The sequence below is a fragment of the Amblyomma maculatum genome, chromosome 11, assembly GCF_055883805.1.
Source record: "Amblyomma maculatum isolate TAMU_Amacu chromosome 11, ASM5588380v1, whole genome shotgun sequence".
In the NCBI taxonomy this organism is placed as follows: domain Eukaryota; kingdom Metazoa; phylum Arthropoda; class Arachnida; order Ixodida; family Ixodidae; genus Amblyomma; species Amblyomma maculatum.
Genome location: NC_139354.1, coordinates 124,030,914 through 124,051,987, shown reverse-complemented (window position 1 = coordinate 124,051,987; position 21,074 = coordinate 124,030,914). Strand labels below are relative to the sequence as shown.

Below are 21,074 nucleotides of genomic sequence, written 5' to 3'. Positions count from 1 at the left end.
AACATGTGTGTATGCGTTACAGTAAAAAGGCAAGTTCATCGCTGAAGGCCTTCCAGGAAACATCGTGCGAGTTTTGTGCCATCCCAAATTCTTGTTTTGAATCAAATCTTCATGTTAAGGTACTGTTCTCATTTTAATAGGCCTAGAAGTTTAGGGTCATATCTGAAATATTTGTTGCACATTGTATCAGAGAGGTATAGTGGATAGCATATTTTAACAACGATATTTACCCTGATAATCTGCTTATGCGCCTGTGCCTATGCGCCTGCTGATATTCTTTCCGGCAGGATGCGAATATTTGTAGAAATGGTCTAACCAAAGGATTTGAAGTCAGATGCCCTTTGCTAAGATTTAACAATAGGAAGACATAAGAATATAACGGCACTCTACGAGGAGAGAGGACTTTGATATTGAATAATGCGGCACACGTGTTCTGTGCAATCTTGCGCAGACTGCATTCCTTGCAGCGTTCAGAAACCTGATGTAATATCACGAGCGGCAGTTAAAGTTTATGATTCGATAAAGTTCGCGATCAAAGCGGGACCTGCCCTCCATTCATACAAGGTTCCAGCCTCCTCTCACCATAATATTGACGCTTACTCAGCCCTCATTTTTAAAGCACCGACATAACATTTTTCGGAACTCGCAGGCATTCCTTTAAAAACGCAGGCCACGACAGTATTATTATGGTGTAGGCATTGAAGACAACGCTGGCAGGTACGCTCATCTTTGTGCAGCAGCGTTAAAACCTGCTGGCTCAAAAACAGTAAAATGCAAGGAGCTACGTTAAGCTGGCGTTAAAGAGACAAACAGAACTTTGTCCATGATAGACGAGCACGCTGCAATGAAAAACTGGGACACTGAAATTCTCTCCATTAAAAAATAGGCCGTTGATTCACTGCATATACTTCAGTGGCCCTCCCATTTGAATTTCTGATTTTCTAGCCAATCAGTTCAAAAAAATCACCGTTAAGTGATATGTGGTGATCAGAATGACAAAATTCGAGCTGTAATTTCAGTAGATGAAAATTCGTAAAGTGTTAATGCCTTTCTTGGGTATTGCGCATATCATCTGTGGTCATCAGACTGCATCACTCATTGGAACTTTCTTATACTGTCATTACGGAAGCTTCTTTTATTGATTGCTGATACTATTAGGGCGCACAGGGCTTGTACCTAACCTTTTAAAATTTCACTGTAACTAAACTTGCGTTGCTATATTTTCTAGTCTTACAAGTGATATAGGCCATTTATGAATACTTATAGAATTGGTAGGAAGTCATGAGGGTGGCTTCGCACAGGGCCTTTGCATTTAGGGTTGGAGCGCTATGCTAAAACGCGTAAATATAGGCGGACGAAATTTAACGAGGGCGCAGTTATTCCACGTGAGGATGCGGTTAGTTCAATTCAGCGTAGAAACTTTGTTTATTGTGTACTAATGAGAAGCACATTGTTTTCAATGTGCTCATTCTAACGCTAGCAGCCATGGCTCATTTTGTAGCACAAGATGCCCGAGTCTGTAATTCAAATATTGCCCTTCACGTGACTGGTGCCACATTTTTTGTAGTCATTTAGGTGCTCTTATTGGATTTATCGTGACATCTGTGCCGCCTATGTTCTAATCACTGGCGTGAACAGACGTTCTTTAGTTAGGCGAAAAATAAGCGCATTTGCAGCCATTGCTACCACTCAATGTTTTGCTGCTGGAGGGAAGCGCAACAAACAGTCATACAGAAATCCGTACATTTTTTTTCTGAGAGCCCGTGTCCCATCGACTGTTGACAATACAATCTAGTCATGCTGATACATACATAGGTGACGACGTACGAGTGCAGCGTTACTGCGTAAAATGAATTTAATATAGATGAGTTGAAGATATTTAATGTGAGGCGAAGGAGTTGCAACAAACTTTAAGGGGAATCTAAGAACGCTGGACATTATTTCGACATGGGAACTTGTGTTCGACTACGCAGCTCGGTCTTCTCTGATGAGCTTTATATAGGAGATATGTTGGAATGCATATCTCATGCTGTTCAGGAGCAAAATGAAATATAAACACTGGGAAAACCATCACGCTGCCAAGACGAGCACCAGTCCTCTTATTGAAACGTTGGCAAGTGAACTGAGGCTCCCCCTAAACATTTCCGGTTTCCTTTGCAAAGTGTGTTGGGCAAATATTTCTAGACCCTGCATCGGTCAATCAGGTTTCGATAATTTTCAAGGTTGGTAAGTGAAATTGTAATTTCAAGGCCCATGTACACACAGTTAATTTGCCATAAGAAAAACAAAATATAGTCGTTGAACTGTTTGGAACAAATTATATCGACTGACTTAAGTATTATACAAAGATCAAAAACTGAAGCTTCGTGTTAAAGCTCCGCTCTCATTAAAGCGTGATGTAATAAAATAATGGAGCTCCATAAATTTTGCTTTTTAAGCTGTTTACTTTGACTATTAAAGTTTACGGTGACAATGTTGTAAAAAAAGGCTGAGAAATCACAGCCACATTGCTGCTAGTATGAAGACGACAAGGAAGAGAAGCAGAAGACGAAGAAGTTCCCGTCTCGAGCTCGGACCGTACGTCCATGGACTTCGCCAGCCCGGCCTGTCTGTGTTACCGGCTTTGCGTCCTTCACACGCCTCTTTGCCAACGTGACATCTGATGGTGAAGTGCTGGGTAGATCTCTCATGTACCGGACGCCCCTTTCAAGCTGCTACTGCATCCAAGGACGCACTCCAAGGGTAGAAACGCCTGTTCACCAGGGCAGCCGACGACTACGTGGCCTATCTCCCGAATTCGGTCCGCTTCCTAGTCTTCAGTCTACAAGCAAACAAAATATCGCTATGAACACACAAGAGATGTCCTGTTTCATCAGCGAGAACCCCTCGCTTTCATGGTCTTCCCCATGAAGACGCCGAGGAATAGCTGGACTAGTTCGACCGGGTGGCCACCCTTAGTGCCTGGGACGAGAGTGCGAAGATGCGCTATGTCTACTTTGCTCGGGAGTACTCGGCGAGGACTTGGTACGTCAATCATGAATCTCACCGGGAAACATGAGACACATTCAAGGAAGAATTTCTCCAGGCATTTATTGGCACACTCCGTAAAGAAAAGGCCGATCTTCTACTTCAAAATCGCATCCAGCATCTGAACGTAAGCTTAATGGTGTACGCGGAAGAGGTGAAGCTCTTGTTTTACCGCGCCGATCTAAACTTGGCAGAAGAGCGGAAAGAGCGATTATTGATGAGAGGTGTGAAACAGCAGCTCTTTGCCGGTTCATTCGCAGTTTGGTATTGACCGTAGATGCGTTTGTCACGGAAGCTACTTCCATCGAGAGAGCGCTTTGCGTGCGGGCACGGCAGTACGAGCACACGACTGTGTCAATGCTATCCACATGTACGTAGAGATACACCCCGTCATCAGGAGACGCACTGAGGCCATTCGAGCCATTGTGCACGAAGAGCTGGCGAAACTCTTGCCTACGCCTGCACAGCCTCAAGTTGCATCAGTCACCGATGTTGTTCGCGAAGTGCAACAAGCTTTGGGTGCCACGCCGCTTCTTGCAAGCCTTCCGCAACCACCTACAATGTGTTACGCCGCCGTCGCAGGCCGTTTTTTGCCACCTTAAACACCACGTTACGAAACGTCTGTGCCGGCCGCTCCCCTATTGCCACTGCCACCTTCCCAGTGGACTTTCCCCCAGTGAGCCAGGGGCCGCCGAACTGATATTTGGCGAACCGCGGACTACCGGCCGCTGTTCTACCATTGTGGCGAAGCTGGGCATGTCTGGCGGCGCTGCCCGCACTAAGAGATGGGTCTTCGCTTGTTCCTCTTCAGTGCTAACTGACCGCAGCCGGGAGAGCACCCACGGGTGATTGCAGGCTGCCTTTCTAACCCGGATTCAGTCAAGCGCCACGGATCCCTTCGCCCCGCCGCTGCGATTGCCCCAAGCCGCGGGACCAGTTTAGACATTGCCGTAGGAGAAACTAGACGCAGCAGCTTCTGGAGGTGTGGCTGCTCAAAGACTTAAAGTACTAGACCCTCCAACCACTCAAACCACTTTCCCGACGCAGAACAACCCAGAGACGACGACGACGATTACCGAGCCGCCCAAGTTGACTTCAAGCCGGCAACCCGACCAACTGCCTAACCCGACTGCTTCTCTACGACACCGCACATCTTCGAAGCACCGATACCTAGACCGGGCACCTCGACATTACTGCATCGAGACTTCACCGCCAGAAGAATTACATTTTTCATTTGGCGGAATCGCCTTAACCGCTTTGGTGGATATTGGGGCCGATTATTCCATACTCAGTGGATCATTGGCAGCGGCGCTCAAGAAGGTTAAGACTGATTAGGGCGGCCCACAAATACGTACTGCTGGAGGATATCTGATCTCACCTAGAGTAATGTACAAAGTGTGACTCACAGGTGAAGGGCGAACCTTCCTGGCAACGTTTGTTGTGCTAGCTGATTGCTCCAAAGACGTTATACTCGGTATGGACTTCCTGATGGAAAACGGCGCCATAATTGACTTACAATCTACAATCTCAGTCGGTTCAATCTTCGACAGAGAATGCCCACGAAGTGAACTGTGTTCTGCCGGTGCCATTCCATATTCTCAACGTGTAAGTGGCTGTTCCTACCGCTCCAGTGTAATGGTGAGAGTAGGTTGTTGTTGTCCAAATAACTTATGGCACATACCCACAGAGGGGGATCGGCCAAGAATTGGGTAGCAAAGAATTTTTTTTTAATATACTTGCAAAAAAATGGAAAAGTGTGCACACTTTCCAGTGAGTTGAAGATGTCGAGAGTAAACCACCTTTGCTTCTCGTCCGAGGCATTGCTGTTGCTCGGACTGTCGTCATCCTTGAAGATGGCAAAGTCGACTTACTTCTCACCAATTTCACTAACAAACACCGGTATCTCAATAAAGAAGCAACGGTAGCTTATATTAATGCCATCGCTGAAACCACGTGTGTGCACAGTTTAGCTTGTGATTCTCGACCGGAACAAGAGGAAGTCGCCGACCTGAATTACGACATCAGCCTGGCACTACCGCATACGGAGCAAGATATACTTAGAAACCTCCTTAATCTCTACAGAACTGCGTCCGCGTCGCTGGCGCACGTTGGTCGAACACACCTTGTAGAGCATCGTGATTATTACGGACGATACAGTACACCCACTCCGACAGTCAGCCTATCGTGTCCTACCTAAAGAACGAGCCGCAATTACCGCTCAAGTTAAGGAAATGCTTGATCACGGCGTTATTCGACCATCCAGAGCCTCTGGGCGGCACGTGTCGTCTTTGTCAAGAAACAAGAGGGCACATTAGGGTTCTGTGTTGACTACCGACCATTCAACAATGTAACAAAAAAATATGTTTACCCCCTGCCCAGAAGCGATGCCGCTTTAGATCGCCTATGCAACACCAAATATTTCTCTTCCATGGACCTCAAATCTGGGTACTGGCAAATCGAGGTAGACGAGAGGGACCTCGAGAAGACTGAATTTACCACTCCAGACGGTCTGTACGAATTTCAGGTTATGCCGTTCTGCATTTGCTCTACACCAGCGACCATTTAAAGGTTTATGGACAGCGTCCTCGCGGACCTGAAATGACATACTTGTCTTGTATTCCTTAATGATGTGATTATCTTCGCCCCAAATTTTGTCGAGCACATTCGTCGCCTCGATGCGGCACTGCAAGCTATAAAGTCCTCCGACATTACATTAAAGCAGGCAAATGTCACTTCGCCTACGAAGAAGTTAAATTTTTTGGCCACGAGGTCACCAAAGAAGGGGTCCTTCTTGATAACAAGAAAACTGTTGCTATTGCGAATTTCCCGCCGCCACGAGACCAGAAGCACGCCAGGCGCTTCCTCGGGTTATGCGCGTACTACCGCCGCTTTGTGCCAAATTTCTCCAAACTCGCCGCTCCCCTTAAGTATCTCACGACGACAAATGTACAATTCTAATGGAAAACACCGCAGAAGCAGGCATTTTAAGACCTTCAACCCGCCTTCAGTCACCACCCGTTATGGCACACTCGGACGAAAATGCTGATGCGGAGGTACACACCGACGCGAGTAATTGTGGTTTGGGGGCTATCCTAGTTCAGGTCCAAAAGGGTCCACAACGTGTACTAGCTTACGCAACTCGTTCGTTGTCGAAGACCAAGGGTAATTATTCTGCCACTGAAAAAGAGCGCCTCTCCATCGTGTGGGCAATTATGAAGTTCAGGCCATACCTGTACGGGAGACCTTTCAAAGTACTGACGGATCAACACGCACTTTGCTGGTTAGCCAGTATCAAAAATACATCAGGGCGCCTTGCACAATGGGATTTGCGCCTACACGAATATGACATCACAGTGACCTACACATTCATTCGTAGACGTCTGGACGCAGATTGTCTTTCCCGGGCTTCCGTAGAACCTGCCCCAACTGACGAAGGCGAAGACGACGTCTTCGTCAACGCAGTAAGCTTTACACATTTCGGCGTGCAACAACGCACCGATAATGATCTTCAGGCATTATTTGATCATCTACAAAGTACTAGCGGTAGAGTTCCTGTAGCTTACCGGCGCACTTTATCTTCTCTCTGCCTACAGGACGTGCTTTTCAAGAAGCATTTGGCCCCAAGAGTCCACATTACTTGCTTGTCATTCCTACGAACCTACGCAACGAAATTTTGCATGCCTGCCATGGCGAACTAGCTTCCGGCCACCTTGGAATTATTAGAACGCATGCCAGAATTTGTGAAAAATACTACTGACCTCGTCTGCGACATGAAGTTATGAATTACGTTCGTACTTGCCGTAACAGTCAGCGTCGAAAGATCCCTCCTGCCAAGCAAGCCGGCTTCCTAAAACCCATAGAGCCTCCCTCCCAGCGGTTTCAAAAAATCGGAATGCATATGTTAGGACCATTCTCTACCTCAAGCTCTGGACAAAAGTAGATAATAGTCGCCACCGACTACCTGACACCTTACGCAGAGAAAGCGGCTCCTTCGAGAGGAACCGCTACTGAAGTTGCAAAAGTCTTTGCACTGTAAATCGTCCTGCGCCACGGTGCTCCCTATGCCGTGATCACGGATCGAGGTGTACTTTTTCTGCTGCGCTTATGCAGCATAGTCATGACTTAGGTCACACAAGACACCGAAGAACTACTTCCTACCATCCCCAGACGAACGGATTAACCTAACGTTTAAGCAGAACGCTTGCTGACATGACTTAATTGTATGTGGGCGTTCAGCACAAAACGTGGGATGCATTCCTACCTTACGTAACTTCCGCGTATATTACAGCCGTCCAAGAAATGACCAATATGACACCGTTTAGCCTTCTTTATTGCTGCCAAGTCACCACAATAATCGACGTCATGCTACCCTATGTCGACGACCACCCCAACGATGACGTAGCGTAATTTTTGCAACGTGCCAAAGAAACCCGCTAGCTCGCTAAGCGCGCATCTGTGAGCAGTAGATGAGCAGGTGCAGGATGCGCGGCCCTACCACTTGCGTCACCGCGATGTTAAATATCAGACGGGTGACCTTGTCTGGGTATGGTCTTAAGTTCGACGACGCGGACTTAGCGAAAAGCCCTTGCGCCGCTACTTCAGTCCTTATCGAGCTCTGCACCGCGTTGGCACTCGCAACTATCGAGTTCTTCCTCACGAGGCCCCACGCTCAAGTCGTGCCGCAAGCCCAGAGATGGTCCACGTCGTTCGACTCAAACCTTATCACGCCAGGACGCCCTCCCCGTGAGTCTGTGAATTTCCTTGATCATCGGGTAGATGCTTCCTCACTGGGAGAGCTAATGATGCTAGTATGAAGAAGGCAAATAAGAGAAGCAAAAGACGACGAAGTTCCTGTCTCGAGCTCGGACTGTACGTCCCTGTTCTTCGCCAGCACCGGGCTCTCTGTGTTACCGCCTCTGCGGTCTTTACACGCCTTTGTGCACACGTGACAATATAAGTACACGATATTAAGCACAGGTAGGATACCATAGCTTCAATGTGATAAAAAGACACAAGCCGAGCGAAAGCCTCCAGGTACACAAGAGGAAACTAGATTCAAGTTACATCCCTAAGTGAACTAAATTGAGAGCGATTATTTTTCTAATACTAAGCCAAATCGCGGCAGGCTACTGATGAAACTTATAAAAACTATAATAATGGGTTTACAGAATTCCATATCCATATGTGCATCACTGACGGTTATTGAAATATTGAGTAAATTGTTTTGAGTGAGTGACATTTTTTTTGCTTATTTAGGAATAGCTTTAAGGAAGTTATATGTTGGTATGGGATATATCAAGCGGAAATATTTTGAAGAACTAGGCGTTCAAAATGTGCCCTGGTAGGCAATTATAGTTTCCTACCTGTTTGCGGAGCTGAATCCTCCTTCCGATATTTTTATTACGGATGCACTGACTTTTGTCAAACGGTTGCTGAAATATATTTTTACAGTAAAATAAGAAAAAGGGGGTGTTTATTTACAGTGCTGTTGCAGCGGGACAAGGTGAAGCCTACTAGCCCCCAGAAACCAATGCTTCTTCCTCCTCTTCTGACACCATCACAATCCTTCATCGTCGTCAGTAGCGTGACATTTCTCCCCTACTCAGCCCACGACCTCTGGGCGTGTTCATCTGTCGTGCAAGGCTGACACGATTTCAAGCGGGCAACATGACATAGTTAAGTTTTGGCAGACCAACGAGCCGATGCTGTCAGGCGGGCTATTGCATAAGGTAAATCACTGATGCGTTTTACAACCACATATGGGCCGTCATAGTGGACCAAAAGGTTTTGATGTAGGCCGCGGCACTGAGCTGGACGCCACAGCCAGACTAAATTGCCTATAGACTGCGTGACACGCCGGTGACTGGCATCGTATCGTACTTTAGAACGTTCTTGTGAAGCACCAGACCGTAAACGGGCGATTATTCTCCGAGCTTCTTCGGCTAGACAGAGGGTCTCAGCCAGGCAGCGATCTTCACGGTTTGAGAAGGGCAGGAGTATCCAGGTCTGGCATGGCGCATCGGGCATCGCATGGCGGTCTGGCATACAGCAGGAAGAATGGACTGTATCCAGTCGTCTCATGCGTGGCGGTACTAAATGCATACGTAATGAAGGCTAGTCCAGTTCTTATGTCCTGCATCCACATAAATGGCTAGTATTTTTATCAGCATTCTGTTGACGCCCTCAGTCAAGCCATTTGTCTGGGGATGGTATGGCGTCGAATGTCGGGACGTTACGGCACATAAACGCATGAGCTCTTCAACAACATCAGCAGTAAATTGTCGACCCCAAGTGATAATTCATGGCAGCCCGTGTGTAGCAGGAAAAGCGACACCTGATGCGCCGTAGCAGATGGAAGAGCGGCGGTCTCACAGTAACGTGTGAGATAGTCCACGAAGATAAATAATAATAATAATAATAATTGGTTCATAGGAAGGGAAAGGCGCAGTATCTGTCACACTTGTGTCTGTGGACACCTGAAACGCGCCGTAAGGGAAAGGATGAAGGTGGGAGTTAAAGTGAAAAGAGAGAGAGCGAGAGGAGCCATAGTGGAGGGCTACGGAGTAATTTCGACCACCTGGGGATCTTTACGTGCGCTGACATCGCACAGCACACGGACGCCTCTTCGTTTCGCCTCCATCGAAACGCAGCCGCCGAGGTCGGGTTCGAACCCGGGAATTCCGGACAGTGGTCGGGAGTCTTACCACTGTACCACCCCGGCGGGGCCCACGAAGATTACAATCCAGCTATTTCCATCCAAGGAATTCGGATACGGACCTATGAGCTCAAGGCCTACTTGATCAAAGGGAGCTGTCTGGGTCTTCACAGGGTGCAGCAAGCCAGATGGAGTTGCAGTGGAACGTCTGTGGTGCTAACATTGCTTGCAACTGGCAACGTATTGCTCAATCGTCATGCGCATTCTGGGCCATTAAAATCTTTCTTGAGCACGGAGGAGTGTTCGAACCGACCCAAATGCCCAGAAATTGGATCATCATGCTTGACACGCAATATTTCCGTGCAAAGCGTCTTGGGAACTACGAGTAGGTATCGCTGGCCGACAGGCGAATAACACTTTTTCCATATAAGGGCATCCCGCACACAAAAACGGCTTGTAGTTCCGCTTGCTTAGGAGGTGGCAAAGAGAGGTTGCACAGTGCTATCACTCTGCTGTTCACGTTTGAACATATTCGTGTCGGGGAGGGGAACGCTGGCTCGAGGCTCGAGATATTGTTACGGTGCGCAATATCTAGATGACGACGACGCACTGATGTGGTGTTGTGAAGAGGACGACGCTCAGGCTAAGCTGGGTTCGTGCTGGGGGTGTGTGCTTCTGAGAGTTATCTGTCGTTTACCGCTGAGTAAGTTTCCTTTAACATTTGGTGGAGGATTGATGGAAGTGCACCCGTAGGAAACCTGGATCTCCGTAGTGGCCGCCAGATTGGTACCATCACTATGCCATCCGACGCGACATAAGCTTCAGCTGCACCACCAGCTCCCACAGTCGTCTTACGCAGCCTCGTGACCCGAGCACCTTTTGCGGCACCGACCATGTCGATGTAGAAGACTGGATCGTTATGTACGAGCGCGTAAGCAAGCACAATCGTTGGGGCGCGAGCCTCATGCTCGCAAACGTCATCTTCTATCTGGCGGGTACGGCTCGCGTCTGGATTGAGACGCATGAAGATGATATCACATCCTGGGATATGTGCAAAGAGAAGCTTCGCGATCTAAGACGCGAAGCTGCTACGTCTTCGTGCGAAGACAGTCCAGCACTGCAGCTGCCATCTCATCCCTCCAACTTTACCAGGATTGTTCGCCGAGAGATAGAAGCTATGGCGCCTGTTGCGTTCGCTCCTCAGCCGTCATATGCTACAATAGCCTTAATGCAATCTCTTGTTCGCCAGGAGTTCGCAAATGTGGGCCTCAACGCGAACGTGGGCTTCAACTCTGGCCAGTCTTCCGCACAGCCCTCGCTCCAACCTAACGCACAGCCATCTGTCCAACCCACCGTTCCAGTGGTAGCAGCTGCGGCTCCAACTGCGCCCTTGCCGACCCGATACCGCTACCAAAATCCGGACGAATGGCGGACCTAGGAGGACCGACCCATCTGCTTCAACTGTTCACGTGTCGGCCATATTTCTCGTCATTGCCGCAGCCGTTGGATTTCGCCACCTCGACCCCGCTACTTTCGTGATCGCCACTCCGAATATCCACACCCAAACCATTTCCGGGATACGCGCTCTCGTGACTTTAACTCACCAGACCCGTGCATGTCCAGCCGCTCACCGTCGCCTCAGACTCGGAGGTCCCGCTCGCCCCTACCTCACCGTCCATCATCTCCTCACTGCTCTGGCTTTCCCGGAAAACTAACCAATGCAATTCCCGGAGGTGATGATGCATTGACGACCCAGCCCGACATTCCTCTGCTGACCCTCGCTCATCGCCGCAACCTTCTAGACATCTGTGTGGATGGCGCCCCTCTTACTGCCCTCATTGAGACTGGTGCCCAAATTTTAGTCCTCAGCTCATCCTTTCGCCGCCGTCTCAAAAAGGTTGTCGCACCCGCCGCTTCATCCGCCGTTCGTGTCGCCGATGGAAGTGTCGCTGCCGTCGTGGGACTGTGCACTGCGCGCGTCAGTATTTCCGGTCGCACTACCCCTGTCCTCTCCACTGTTATAGACCGCTGCCCTCACGACTTCATCCTCGGCATCGACTTTTTAAAGGCTCATTCTGCCCTGATTGATTGCTCAACTGGCCTTCTTCGCTTAGACCTGCCCTACTGCCCTGAAAACACCGATGTCAAGCCCTGCCTCCGATCCACCGAATTTGTTCGTCTACCACCCGAAGCTGCTATTAATGTTCCACTGGCCCTACTCCCCGAAGTTCCCGACGGCACATACGTCACTTGCCCAATTACCGATGTTGTTCTCTGTCGCAACATCATACTCCCTCATACCATTGTGACTGTCACTGCTAACCGCACCTATCTTCCTGTCCTTAACTTCAGCCGTTCGACCAAAGTTTTACCCCATGGCATCGCACTTGCTGATCTGTTTCCTTTGGTGAACTGCGAAGTTGCTGCTTTAACGCCTCAGCATCTGTCGGAGCAGCATATATCAGCTCCTTCACATTCGAACCTCTTTTCAAGCATGATATCTGCGGATCTGCCAGATGACGAAGCCAGAGCTGTCTCCGACCTTTGGCTGTCATACGCTGATATATTTCATTTCGGGGACCGACCATTGGGCCAAACATCCGTTGTGACCCATTGAATCAATACGGGTGACGCCAGCCCCACCCACAGACGGCCTTATCGTGCTTCCATTACTGAGCGGCATGCTATATAGAAAGGAGTTGACAAGATGCAGGCGCAAAACATTATTGAGCCTTCCTGCAGTCCGTGGGCGCCCCCTGTCGTATTGGTCAAAAAGAAAGACCAAAGTTGGAGATTTTGCGTGGACTATTGCCACCTTAATCAAATAACAAAGAAAGATGTTTACCCTTTTCTGCTAATTGATGACGCGCTTGACTGCTTGCATTGGTGCCAGCTAATTTTCTTCCATCGACATGCGTTCAGGCTACTGGCAAATTGCTGTCAACAAACGGGATCGCGGGAAAACCGCATTCTTCACCCCCGACGGACTCTATCAATTGAAGATGATGCCATTTGGACTCTGTAACGCTCCTGCGACATTCGAGCGCATGATGCACTCGCTCCTCCGTGGCTTCAAGTGGACAACATGTATATGCTACTTAGATGACATCGTAGTTTTCTCTTCCACGTTCGCAACCCACGTTGATCGACTTTCTACAGTCCTGGCCGTTTTTCGCCGCACCGATCTTCAACTGAACGCCAAAAATTGCAGCTTCGGTAGGCGCCAAATCAAAGTCCAGGGTCATTTGGTTGATGCAAATGGTGTGCAGCCCGATCCTGACAAGGTTTGCGCTGTGCGCGAGTTCCCTACCCCGCGTAGCTCAAGTGACGTGCGAAGCTTCCTTGGTCGTTGCTCCTACTTCCGCCGCTTCATTTGAAACTTCGCAGAGATCACTCGTCCGCTTACCTCTCTTCTGAAAATAAACGTACCTTTCACATGGCGTTGCGACCAAGCCGATTCCTTCACGACGCTTATTTTCGCCCTCACTACACCACCTGTTCTTGCGCACTTCGAGCCTTCTGCACCTACCGAACTGCGCACTGCGCACTGACGCTAGCGGCCATGGTATTGGTGCGATACTTGTCCAATCCCAGCATGGGTCCTCCCGCATCATTGCTTTCCTCCTGCCTTCGTCCTCTGAGCGCAATTATTCAATTACAGAGCGGCAATGTCTTGCACTTGTTTGGGCGCAGAACAAATTTCGCCCTTATTTGTTTGGGCGGTCTTTCTGTGTAGTGACAGACCATCATGCTTTGTGTTGGCTGTCCTCACTTAAAGGCACCATTGGCCGTTTAGGTCACTGGGCCTTGCGAATATAAGAGTACGAATTTACTGTGGTATACAAGTACGACCACTTACACCAAGACGCTGACTGCTTGTCCCGCCATCCCGTAGATCCTCCCGATTTGTCCGACCATACTGCTGACGACTACATTTTGTCCGTATCGGACCTTATAAATATCGCCTCCGAATAGCGTCGGGACCCTGCCCTGCAACCAATTATAGACCAGCTACACAACAACCCCGATTCTTCGCCAGCATGTTTGTGCTCCATAACGAGACATTATACGGACGCAATATGCGTCCAGATGGCGCGGACCTTTTACTGGTTGTTCCGGCTCATCTGCGCTCTACTTTCCTCGCCCAACTTCACGACGCCCCTGCAGCAGGACACTTGGGAGTGTCAGGCACGTACGACCGTGTGCGACGACGATTTTTCTGGCCTCATATCTACCTTTCTGTCTGTCGCTACGTCGCTGCTTGTGATCTATGTCAGCACCGTAAGACACCAGCGCTTCAACCTAGTGGGCCCCTGCAACCAATCTCAGTGCCGACTGAACCGTTTTCTCGTGTGGGCCTCGATCTTCTTAGGCCTTTTCAGACGTCGACGTCTGGAAACAAATGGATTGCTGTGGCGACTGATTATACTACCCGATATGCTGTAACCAGGGCCATCCCCACCAGCTGCGCCTCCGACGTTGCTGACTTTCTTTTGCAGGACGTAATTTTGATTCATGGCGCTCCGCGTCAACTGTTCACAGATCGTGGCCGCTGTTTCCTTTCTAAAGTGGTTCATGATCTTTTCCGCTCATGCGCTACTCGTCACCAATTCACCACGGCCTAACATCCGCAAACGAACGGTCTTACTGAGCGCCTTAATCGCACACTGACCGACATGCTATTTCTGTATGTGTCCGATCACCATCGTGACTTGGACATCTCCTTACCTTTCATCACGTTCGCCTATAACTCCTCATGCCATGATACCGCCGGATACTCTCACTTTTATCTACTCTTCGGCCCAGCCTTTTACTCCCATTTGACACCTTGCTGCCTCTTGACAACTTTTCCTGTAGTTACGCTTCGGACGCCATCGCCCGCGCTGATGCCACCCGCCACATTGCTCGAGACTGGCTTGGCGCGTCTCAGTGCTCACAAAAGCGTCGTTATGACCTACATCACCGAGACGTCCACTACCCTCCTGGTTTCCTCGTGCTTCTTTGGCTTCCGGCCCGTCGTGTGGGGATGTGCGAGAAACTTCTGCCTCGTTACATGGGTCCTTACTGCGTCCTGCGACAAGTCACCGATGTGACCTATGAGATCGCCCCTCTACAACCCAGGTATCCTTCCACAACGCCTCATACAGAAATTGTGCACGTCGCCCGTCTGAAACAATACCATTCAAGTTCTCCTGTGTAGGCAGCATCGGGACGGTGCTTCTCCCGCGCGGGGAATACTGTTACGGTGCACAATATCTAGATGACGACGACGCATTGGTGTGGTGTTGTGAAAAAGACGACGCTCAGGCTAAGCTGGGTTCGTGCTGGTGGTGTGTGCTTCTGAGAGTTATCTGGCGTTTACCGCTGTGTAAGTTTCCCTTAACAATATAATTGTTAAAATCGTCGCTGTCAGGTCCAGTCGTGGCCATTTTCATCCTAGAAAGACAATCTGCGTCTGCAAGACGCCTTCCGCTTTTGTACACAACGGCAAAGTCATATTCCTGTAACCGGAGGACCCAGCGTGCGAGGCGACCACATGGGTCTCGACGGTTCCGTAGCCAACAGAGTGAATGATGGTCAGTTACGATAGCAAACGACCGTCCGTACAAATATGAACGAAAACGCTGCACAGCGAAAACTACAGCCAGGCTTTCCTGTTCGGTGAATGTGTAGTTTCGCTCTGGCTTGCTCAAGGTACGACGTGGGTACGTGATAACATGCTCTCGTGCATCGTGTTGTTGGACAAGGACTGCCCCGAGACCAATTCCACTAGCGTCCGTGTAAACTTCTGTCACTGCAGTAGGACCGAAGTGACATAGGATGGGTTTCGATATTAATAGAAACTTCAGTTGACGGAAGGACGCCTCACAGTCTGGTGTCCAGTCAAAAGTGGAGTTTTTTGATAAAGGCACGTCAATGGGTAAGCAACGTCAGCAAAGTGATGAATAAGGTGTCTAAAATAAGAACACAACCCTAGAAAACGGCGCAACTCCTTCAGTGTCTGTGGGGTTTTAAAAGACATAACAGCGGTAGTTTTCTGGAGATCGGGCATTACATCATCACCATCGACAAGGTGTCCTAGGACCAGCGCTTGGCGCTCTCCAAAGCGTCACTTTTTTGGGTTTATAATTAGGGCGGTGTTGTGCAGACAATTCAAGAAACGTACTAGACGGGCATCGTGTTCTTGGAAAGACTTCTCAAATATGACGACATCAAAGACCCAGATAGCAAAGACAAATATCCCATTTTAGGTAGCCCAAAACTGCGTCCATAAATCGTTCAAATGTGGCAGGCACATTGCACAGCCCGAATGACATAACATTAAACTCATAAAGGCCGTCTGGCGTTACAAAGGCTGTTTTTTTCTTATCAGCAGAGTCCATTGGAATGTTTGATCAATTAGAGAGTTTCAGCCAATTGTTTACATTTCCTACGCAGACCAGCACAAATCGTAAATTACGCATAATGTCAAAAACGTTTCAGAATTTTGACGAGTTACATAAGTTTAGTAGAAAAAGTGCCCTAAAGATTAAATAAAAAGGTTTAAAATTAGCAGAAAGATTGTTGATAGCTTCTACGTCATAAAGCTGCTGTGATTTTTCGCTAACTCTTTTTCCTAAATAATCTTTTTAAAAGCATTAGGCTCTGTCTCTTGTGCTTGCTGTGAACAAGGTACGACTTTGTCACAAGAGACGTTTTTAACACTCCTCAAGTTACACTCTTAGTATATGTTGTCGCCTTCCTATAGTTCAGTTTCTTTTAGAAAGTTTCCACTCGACGAGTAACTCAGGCACATATGCGTTGCGCAATTACTGAATTCCCCAGGAACGTGTTGCAGAAACGCTCGCTCTTGCCCGTGTTTAGGCGGGTCGTTTATGTGGCATGTGATGACGAACCTAATTTGAATGACATGTGAAATTACACGGCAGATTTTATTCCAATATACAACACTCGGGAGCCCTTAGACTTCGGGTCACACTGTCAACGCCTAGACCAACCAGCATTTAGGGCATCATAGCATTTCACGTATTGTTGCAAATTACGACTTTATTGTAGTGGATGTCACCCGAAATAAAAATTAATACAGCCCTCGTGGCGGACGTGAAGTGTCATATTCCAGTATATATTTCATCTCTTAGCAAACACTGTGATAATTTTCTTGGTGCAGATGTCCAGTCTAAAGTAAATGCAAGGTAACAATGCAGAAAAATGTAACATCACTTCCCTCATTTCCTGTATCCTCGAAACCGATATTGCTGACTAATTGTGATTTTTGGGAGACATACGTTGAATCAACAAATTTTAAATGCATTTTAGGTTCAAAGAAAACAAAAAAAAAATAAGTAGCACGTTACATTTTTTTTTGACAGCGCCATACTATTATATATAATTGATTTTATAAATTAGAAAAATATTAAGCAACAGAGGAATACAGTCCTACACCGAATTCTAGGTATGGGCCTAATTATGGTTATAGAAAAGCTAACGAAATGAGCCAATTAAAACTTTGCACCTCATCATGCAATTATCTTCTAAAACAAAACCAAAGCTGTATATTTGCCACTTCACAATACATCACTAAACTACAGTTCATCTCTATTATACACCAAATAAACGACATTCAATATTAGAAGTCTTTACTACCCGTTTTCGCCAGATCAAACCTTATAGCGCTTGTTTTATTTCAAGCCTGAAAAACCGCCATTTTGACTGGAAAAAAACGCCCCAAGACTTGTAATGTGTGCTCATATTAATTCCGTCCACATGCATACAACGACTCCAAATGGTTTAGTTCACACCGATACTAGTTTTCAATGATTCCTTGCCAATTCAATGGGTACACTGGCAGGCTACATCTCGCGCAGATGTTTCACTTTACCTTTCTAGTGGGGCACCTTTCCCAATTTCACTTTTTTCTTGGAACTGACTTTTTATATTTCCATAAAAGATTTGCTATACGTAGAATAGCATTTCTTTATAAGTGGCAAAAAATGTTTTCCACAAACTTCAAATAAAGGCATTTTTTCATTTCTTACAGAGGAATGTTTTGCAATCCTGCAGGCACTACTGTAAGATTGGAGAGTCATACTTTTATGGATATTACATGAGCAACAGCTCATGCCAGGTAATATTGATATCGAATTTATTTGGGAGAGTAACTTCTCATTTTGCAACAAAATATTACTCAGTTTATCCTACCAACCGAAAAAGAAATTACGTATTTCAGATCGGCAGATTGTACAAATATTTTAAAGGTAATTTGCTTTTATCAATTGTGCTCCAATGATACTTCCTCCTCTTTGAGAAAGCGTATCGAGCACGTGGTCTCCCAGAGTTCTACTTCGCATATCCTTCCGTGTATGCCGCAAAGTGCACGTAACCGTTCCCTTCTCTGCGGATGTTGAGACAGGAAATTGGAGCATAGCTTTTCCTTCATGATATTTTAAGATGTAAAACTCACCTTTTTCGATGGTGGAAGTAAAATTCAGCAGTTCTCATACCATAAAAATACACGCGATTTCGAATTTATAACCACAAATGAAGAATAAACTTGTATGTTTTTCTTCTTTTGATGATGCTTGGCTTCCATAACATGGAGCACAGTAGACACTCGTAGCAGATTTGTAAGATACCAGGACATTTTCTCTAAAAACAGACGACAGGCATGTCGATGGTTCGGGCAAACATCGACACTCTTCCAGTGAAGCAAAGTGAAAACGGAAGTCATGACAGAGGTGGCAAAGTATATGCATACAGGTAGAGGTGGCTAGGGTAATGAAAAAAATCAGTCATTAGCGAATCGAGAAAATAAGGCCCAGGCATGATGACAGTTGAAATAAACGGTTGCAATAGGCGATAATTCAGAGAAAGCAGGAGGAAGTCGTTCCTAATAGCGTGACGTAGGCACAGTTTCACACTTCTTTGGAAGGCTTGGAACGGAGGACAAATGGTGTCCGGCTAAGTGTATCGTGGTTTACATAATGGGGAAATTTCCGTTAATCTCTGAATGCGAAGGTAGTAGTTGGAGGAAAGGAGTTTAATTCTTAAAAAGGCCAAACGACTTGCTCGGCCTGCCAGTAAATGCGAAGGTTACTATGCCCTTCTCTATTATATGGAGGACATCTACTATCAGTCATAGCAGATTTACACTCCGGAAAGAAGGGCATGAACAAAGGCGACGATATCGGTATACAGTGGGTCCAAAGTGTTTAGATGTGGAGGTTTGAGTACCTGGTGTGGTTTTCAGAAACAGGAATTGGTACAGAACTTCACCGTAGGCATTGAGCAGTAAAGAGCAAGGCATAGTGCTGCATAGGCGCCAGAGGACGGCCGGAGTGAATGGTGGGATTTAAACGTTGGGAGACTGGATATCGCGGCAAGCTGTGGTGGTGGTGGAGATAATATCGGGATGGGGTCCTGCTTACAGAAGTAAACGTACACCTTTAGTTGTAAAATATTGTCGGATAAACTGCGATAGAAAGATTGACAAGAATGTGCAGAGGATAAGGGGAGCCCGTAGAAAACAGCTTAAAGACGAGGTTTCAGCTAGTATGGAGAATAAAAGCTCTATGTAGTCCCCATCTAGAGTGTTCTCCAAAGCGTTTATCTGCGTTTCCGTGAAGAGAATGCAGTTTACGACCTACCGAAACTTGTTGAGACGCCATCTCTAGTGAGCATCAGCGTCAAGACGAGGACGTCGAAAAGGCAATGCAACAGTACCGCTAGCTCGGCAGCACTTCAAAACGGAAATGGCCGTATCTGAAAGTAGAGAGAATTTAGTTTTTTCAGGCATCAGTGGAAGCTGGTGTGGGTGTGAAGGATGAACGCGGAATTTTTGCATAGTATGAGAGAGAAGAACTGTAGAATCAATGGCATGGTAGGGGTCTGGGTGGCATTGCAACATATCCTTCCTCTGACCCGGAGAACCCGAAGAACACAATAGTATAAAGCCGGTGTAAAATGTATCAAGTTCAGCAACATGGTCTGCTGGGAGCCAATAGAGAGTACCAATACTGAGCAGTGTAGGGGTGAGACCAGCACCTTGAGGGGTGCACCGTTGCTACACTTGCAGGTAAGACAAATGGGTGTCTTTTTCCAAAGACACCCGCTTTGTAAATGAAGACACTGAGATGACGTTAAATTCAGGGACAGGATTGAGTTCGTACAATCTTGTTTGCGCCATCTGGCAGGTGGCAGAAACCAGTTTTCACAACCATTGTTGATAAACAAAAAAACTGCTTGTCACTTTCTACGGTTAGCTTTTGGCAAAGTAGAAAAAACAATATTGTTCCTCAATACTATCAGTACGAGACTAGGACAGGGATATGGCTCGCACTATTAAAGCTGTGAAAATTTTCAAGATCGGTAACCAGAACAGCCAACTACAGCGCACAACATGACCCTGTGTAGGTGAAATATGCAGCTTACGGAATCCTCTGCTCGACTTGGAAACAATTCAGGGACAAAAATTTTAGTGCCAAGAAATGAAGAGAGTTTAGCGTAAAAGAAATATGCATTCTGTATATGCACTGTGCGCAAGCAATGTGTTGTGGTTATTTAAATGCACGATATATGTCCTTCGATATATGTCCTTCGTTAGTATTCTAACTGTGCGTAAAGAGTGTAATAAACTTTTGTTTTTCAGAACGAGCAATTTCAAGGCTTTCGAACAGGATGGTGCTGCAAGGATTTCTGCCATACCGACATATATTGCAAAGGTCGAGAGTAGAATGCTCCAATGTGCTTTTAATGCAAAAATAAATGGTCGTCCTTACACTTGGCATACTGCTGTTCTCCAGAAGAAAGTGAAAAAATATATGTTTCTATCTTTCACACGCAGCTCACAGCTTAGTTATCCCCGCTATAAACTTAGCGCTCAAACACTTGTGCATTTATAGAGCTGCCGATTTGTGCTTCGTGATAACTCGGGCAGCTGATTTCAAGAAACATGAATATAGTCTGAAGCTTAGCATACACCATTTAAAAAACAGTACCAACTTCATATTCTTCTTGACGATTGTTATTTAATAAAAATAAATCATAATTTGGGGGCATTATGAAACTGAACCATTGACATTTGTTAATGTCTATATCTGGCAGCATTTAGAAGATGACATGGCAGGATACTCATTATTTGGTAATTTTACTATGCCTGCAGACCATTTGCCATAGTCAAACAGGCATATGATACATCCTAGGGCTCGACCTTCGAAATTAGAGGGTGGCATCTGAATCCAGCTATCCAGGACGCTAGATAGCAATTTATTCGTGCTTCCCATTTCATATGTGCGTATGTTTTGACGGCATAGTTTACGATGATATATATCTACGTCCTGAAGGGCGTATTTTCAAACTATAGCTCTGTGATTTCAGATATATTGAAGCGTTATAC

General features: G+C 46.8%; 1 protein-coding gene across 2 annotated transcripts in view; it reads left to right on the top strand.

Moving 5' to 3' along the window:
* LOC146174891 (uncharacterized) overlaps window positions 1-20,464 on the top strand; it is a 134,595-nt gene extending 114,131 nt beyond the window's left edge. For both annotated transcript variants that reach the window (XM_084583241.1, XM_084583240.1), the window contains exons 9-10: window positions 17,721-17,807; window positions 20,328-20,464. In XM_084583241.1, coding sequence (XP_084439367.1) covers window positions 17,721-17,807; window positions 20,328-20,411 — 171 coding nt within the window. In that variant the 3' untranslated portion in view covers window positions 20,412-20,464. The remainder of the gene's footprint in view (window positions 1-17,720; window positions 17,808-20,327) is intronic.
* Window positions 20,465-21,074: the final 610 nt, after the last annotated feature.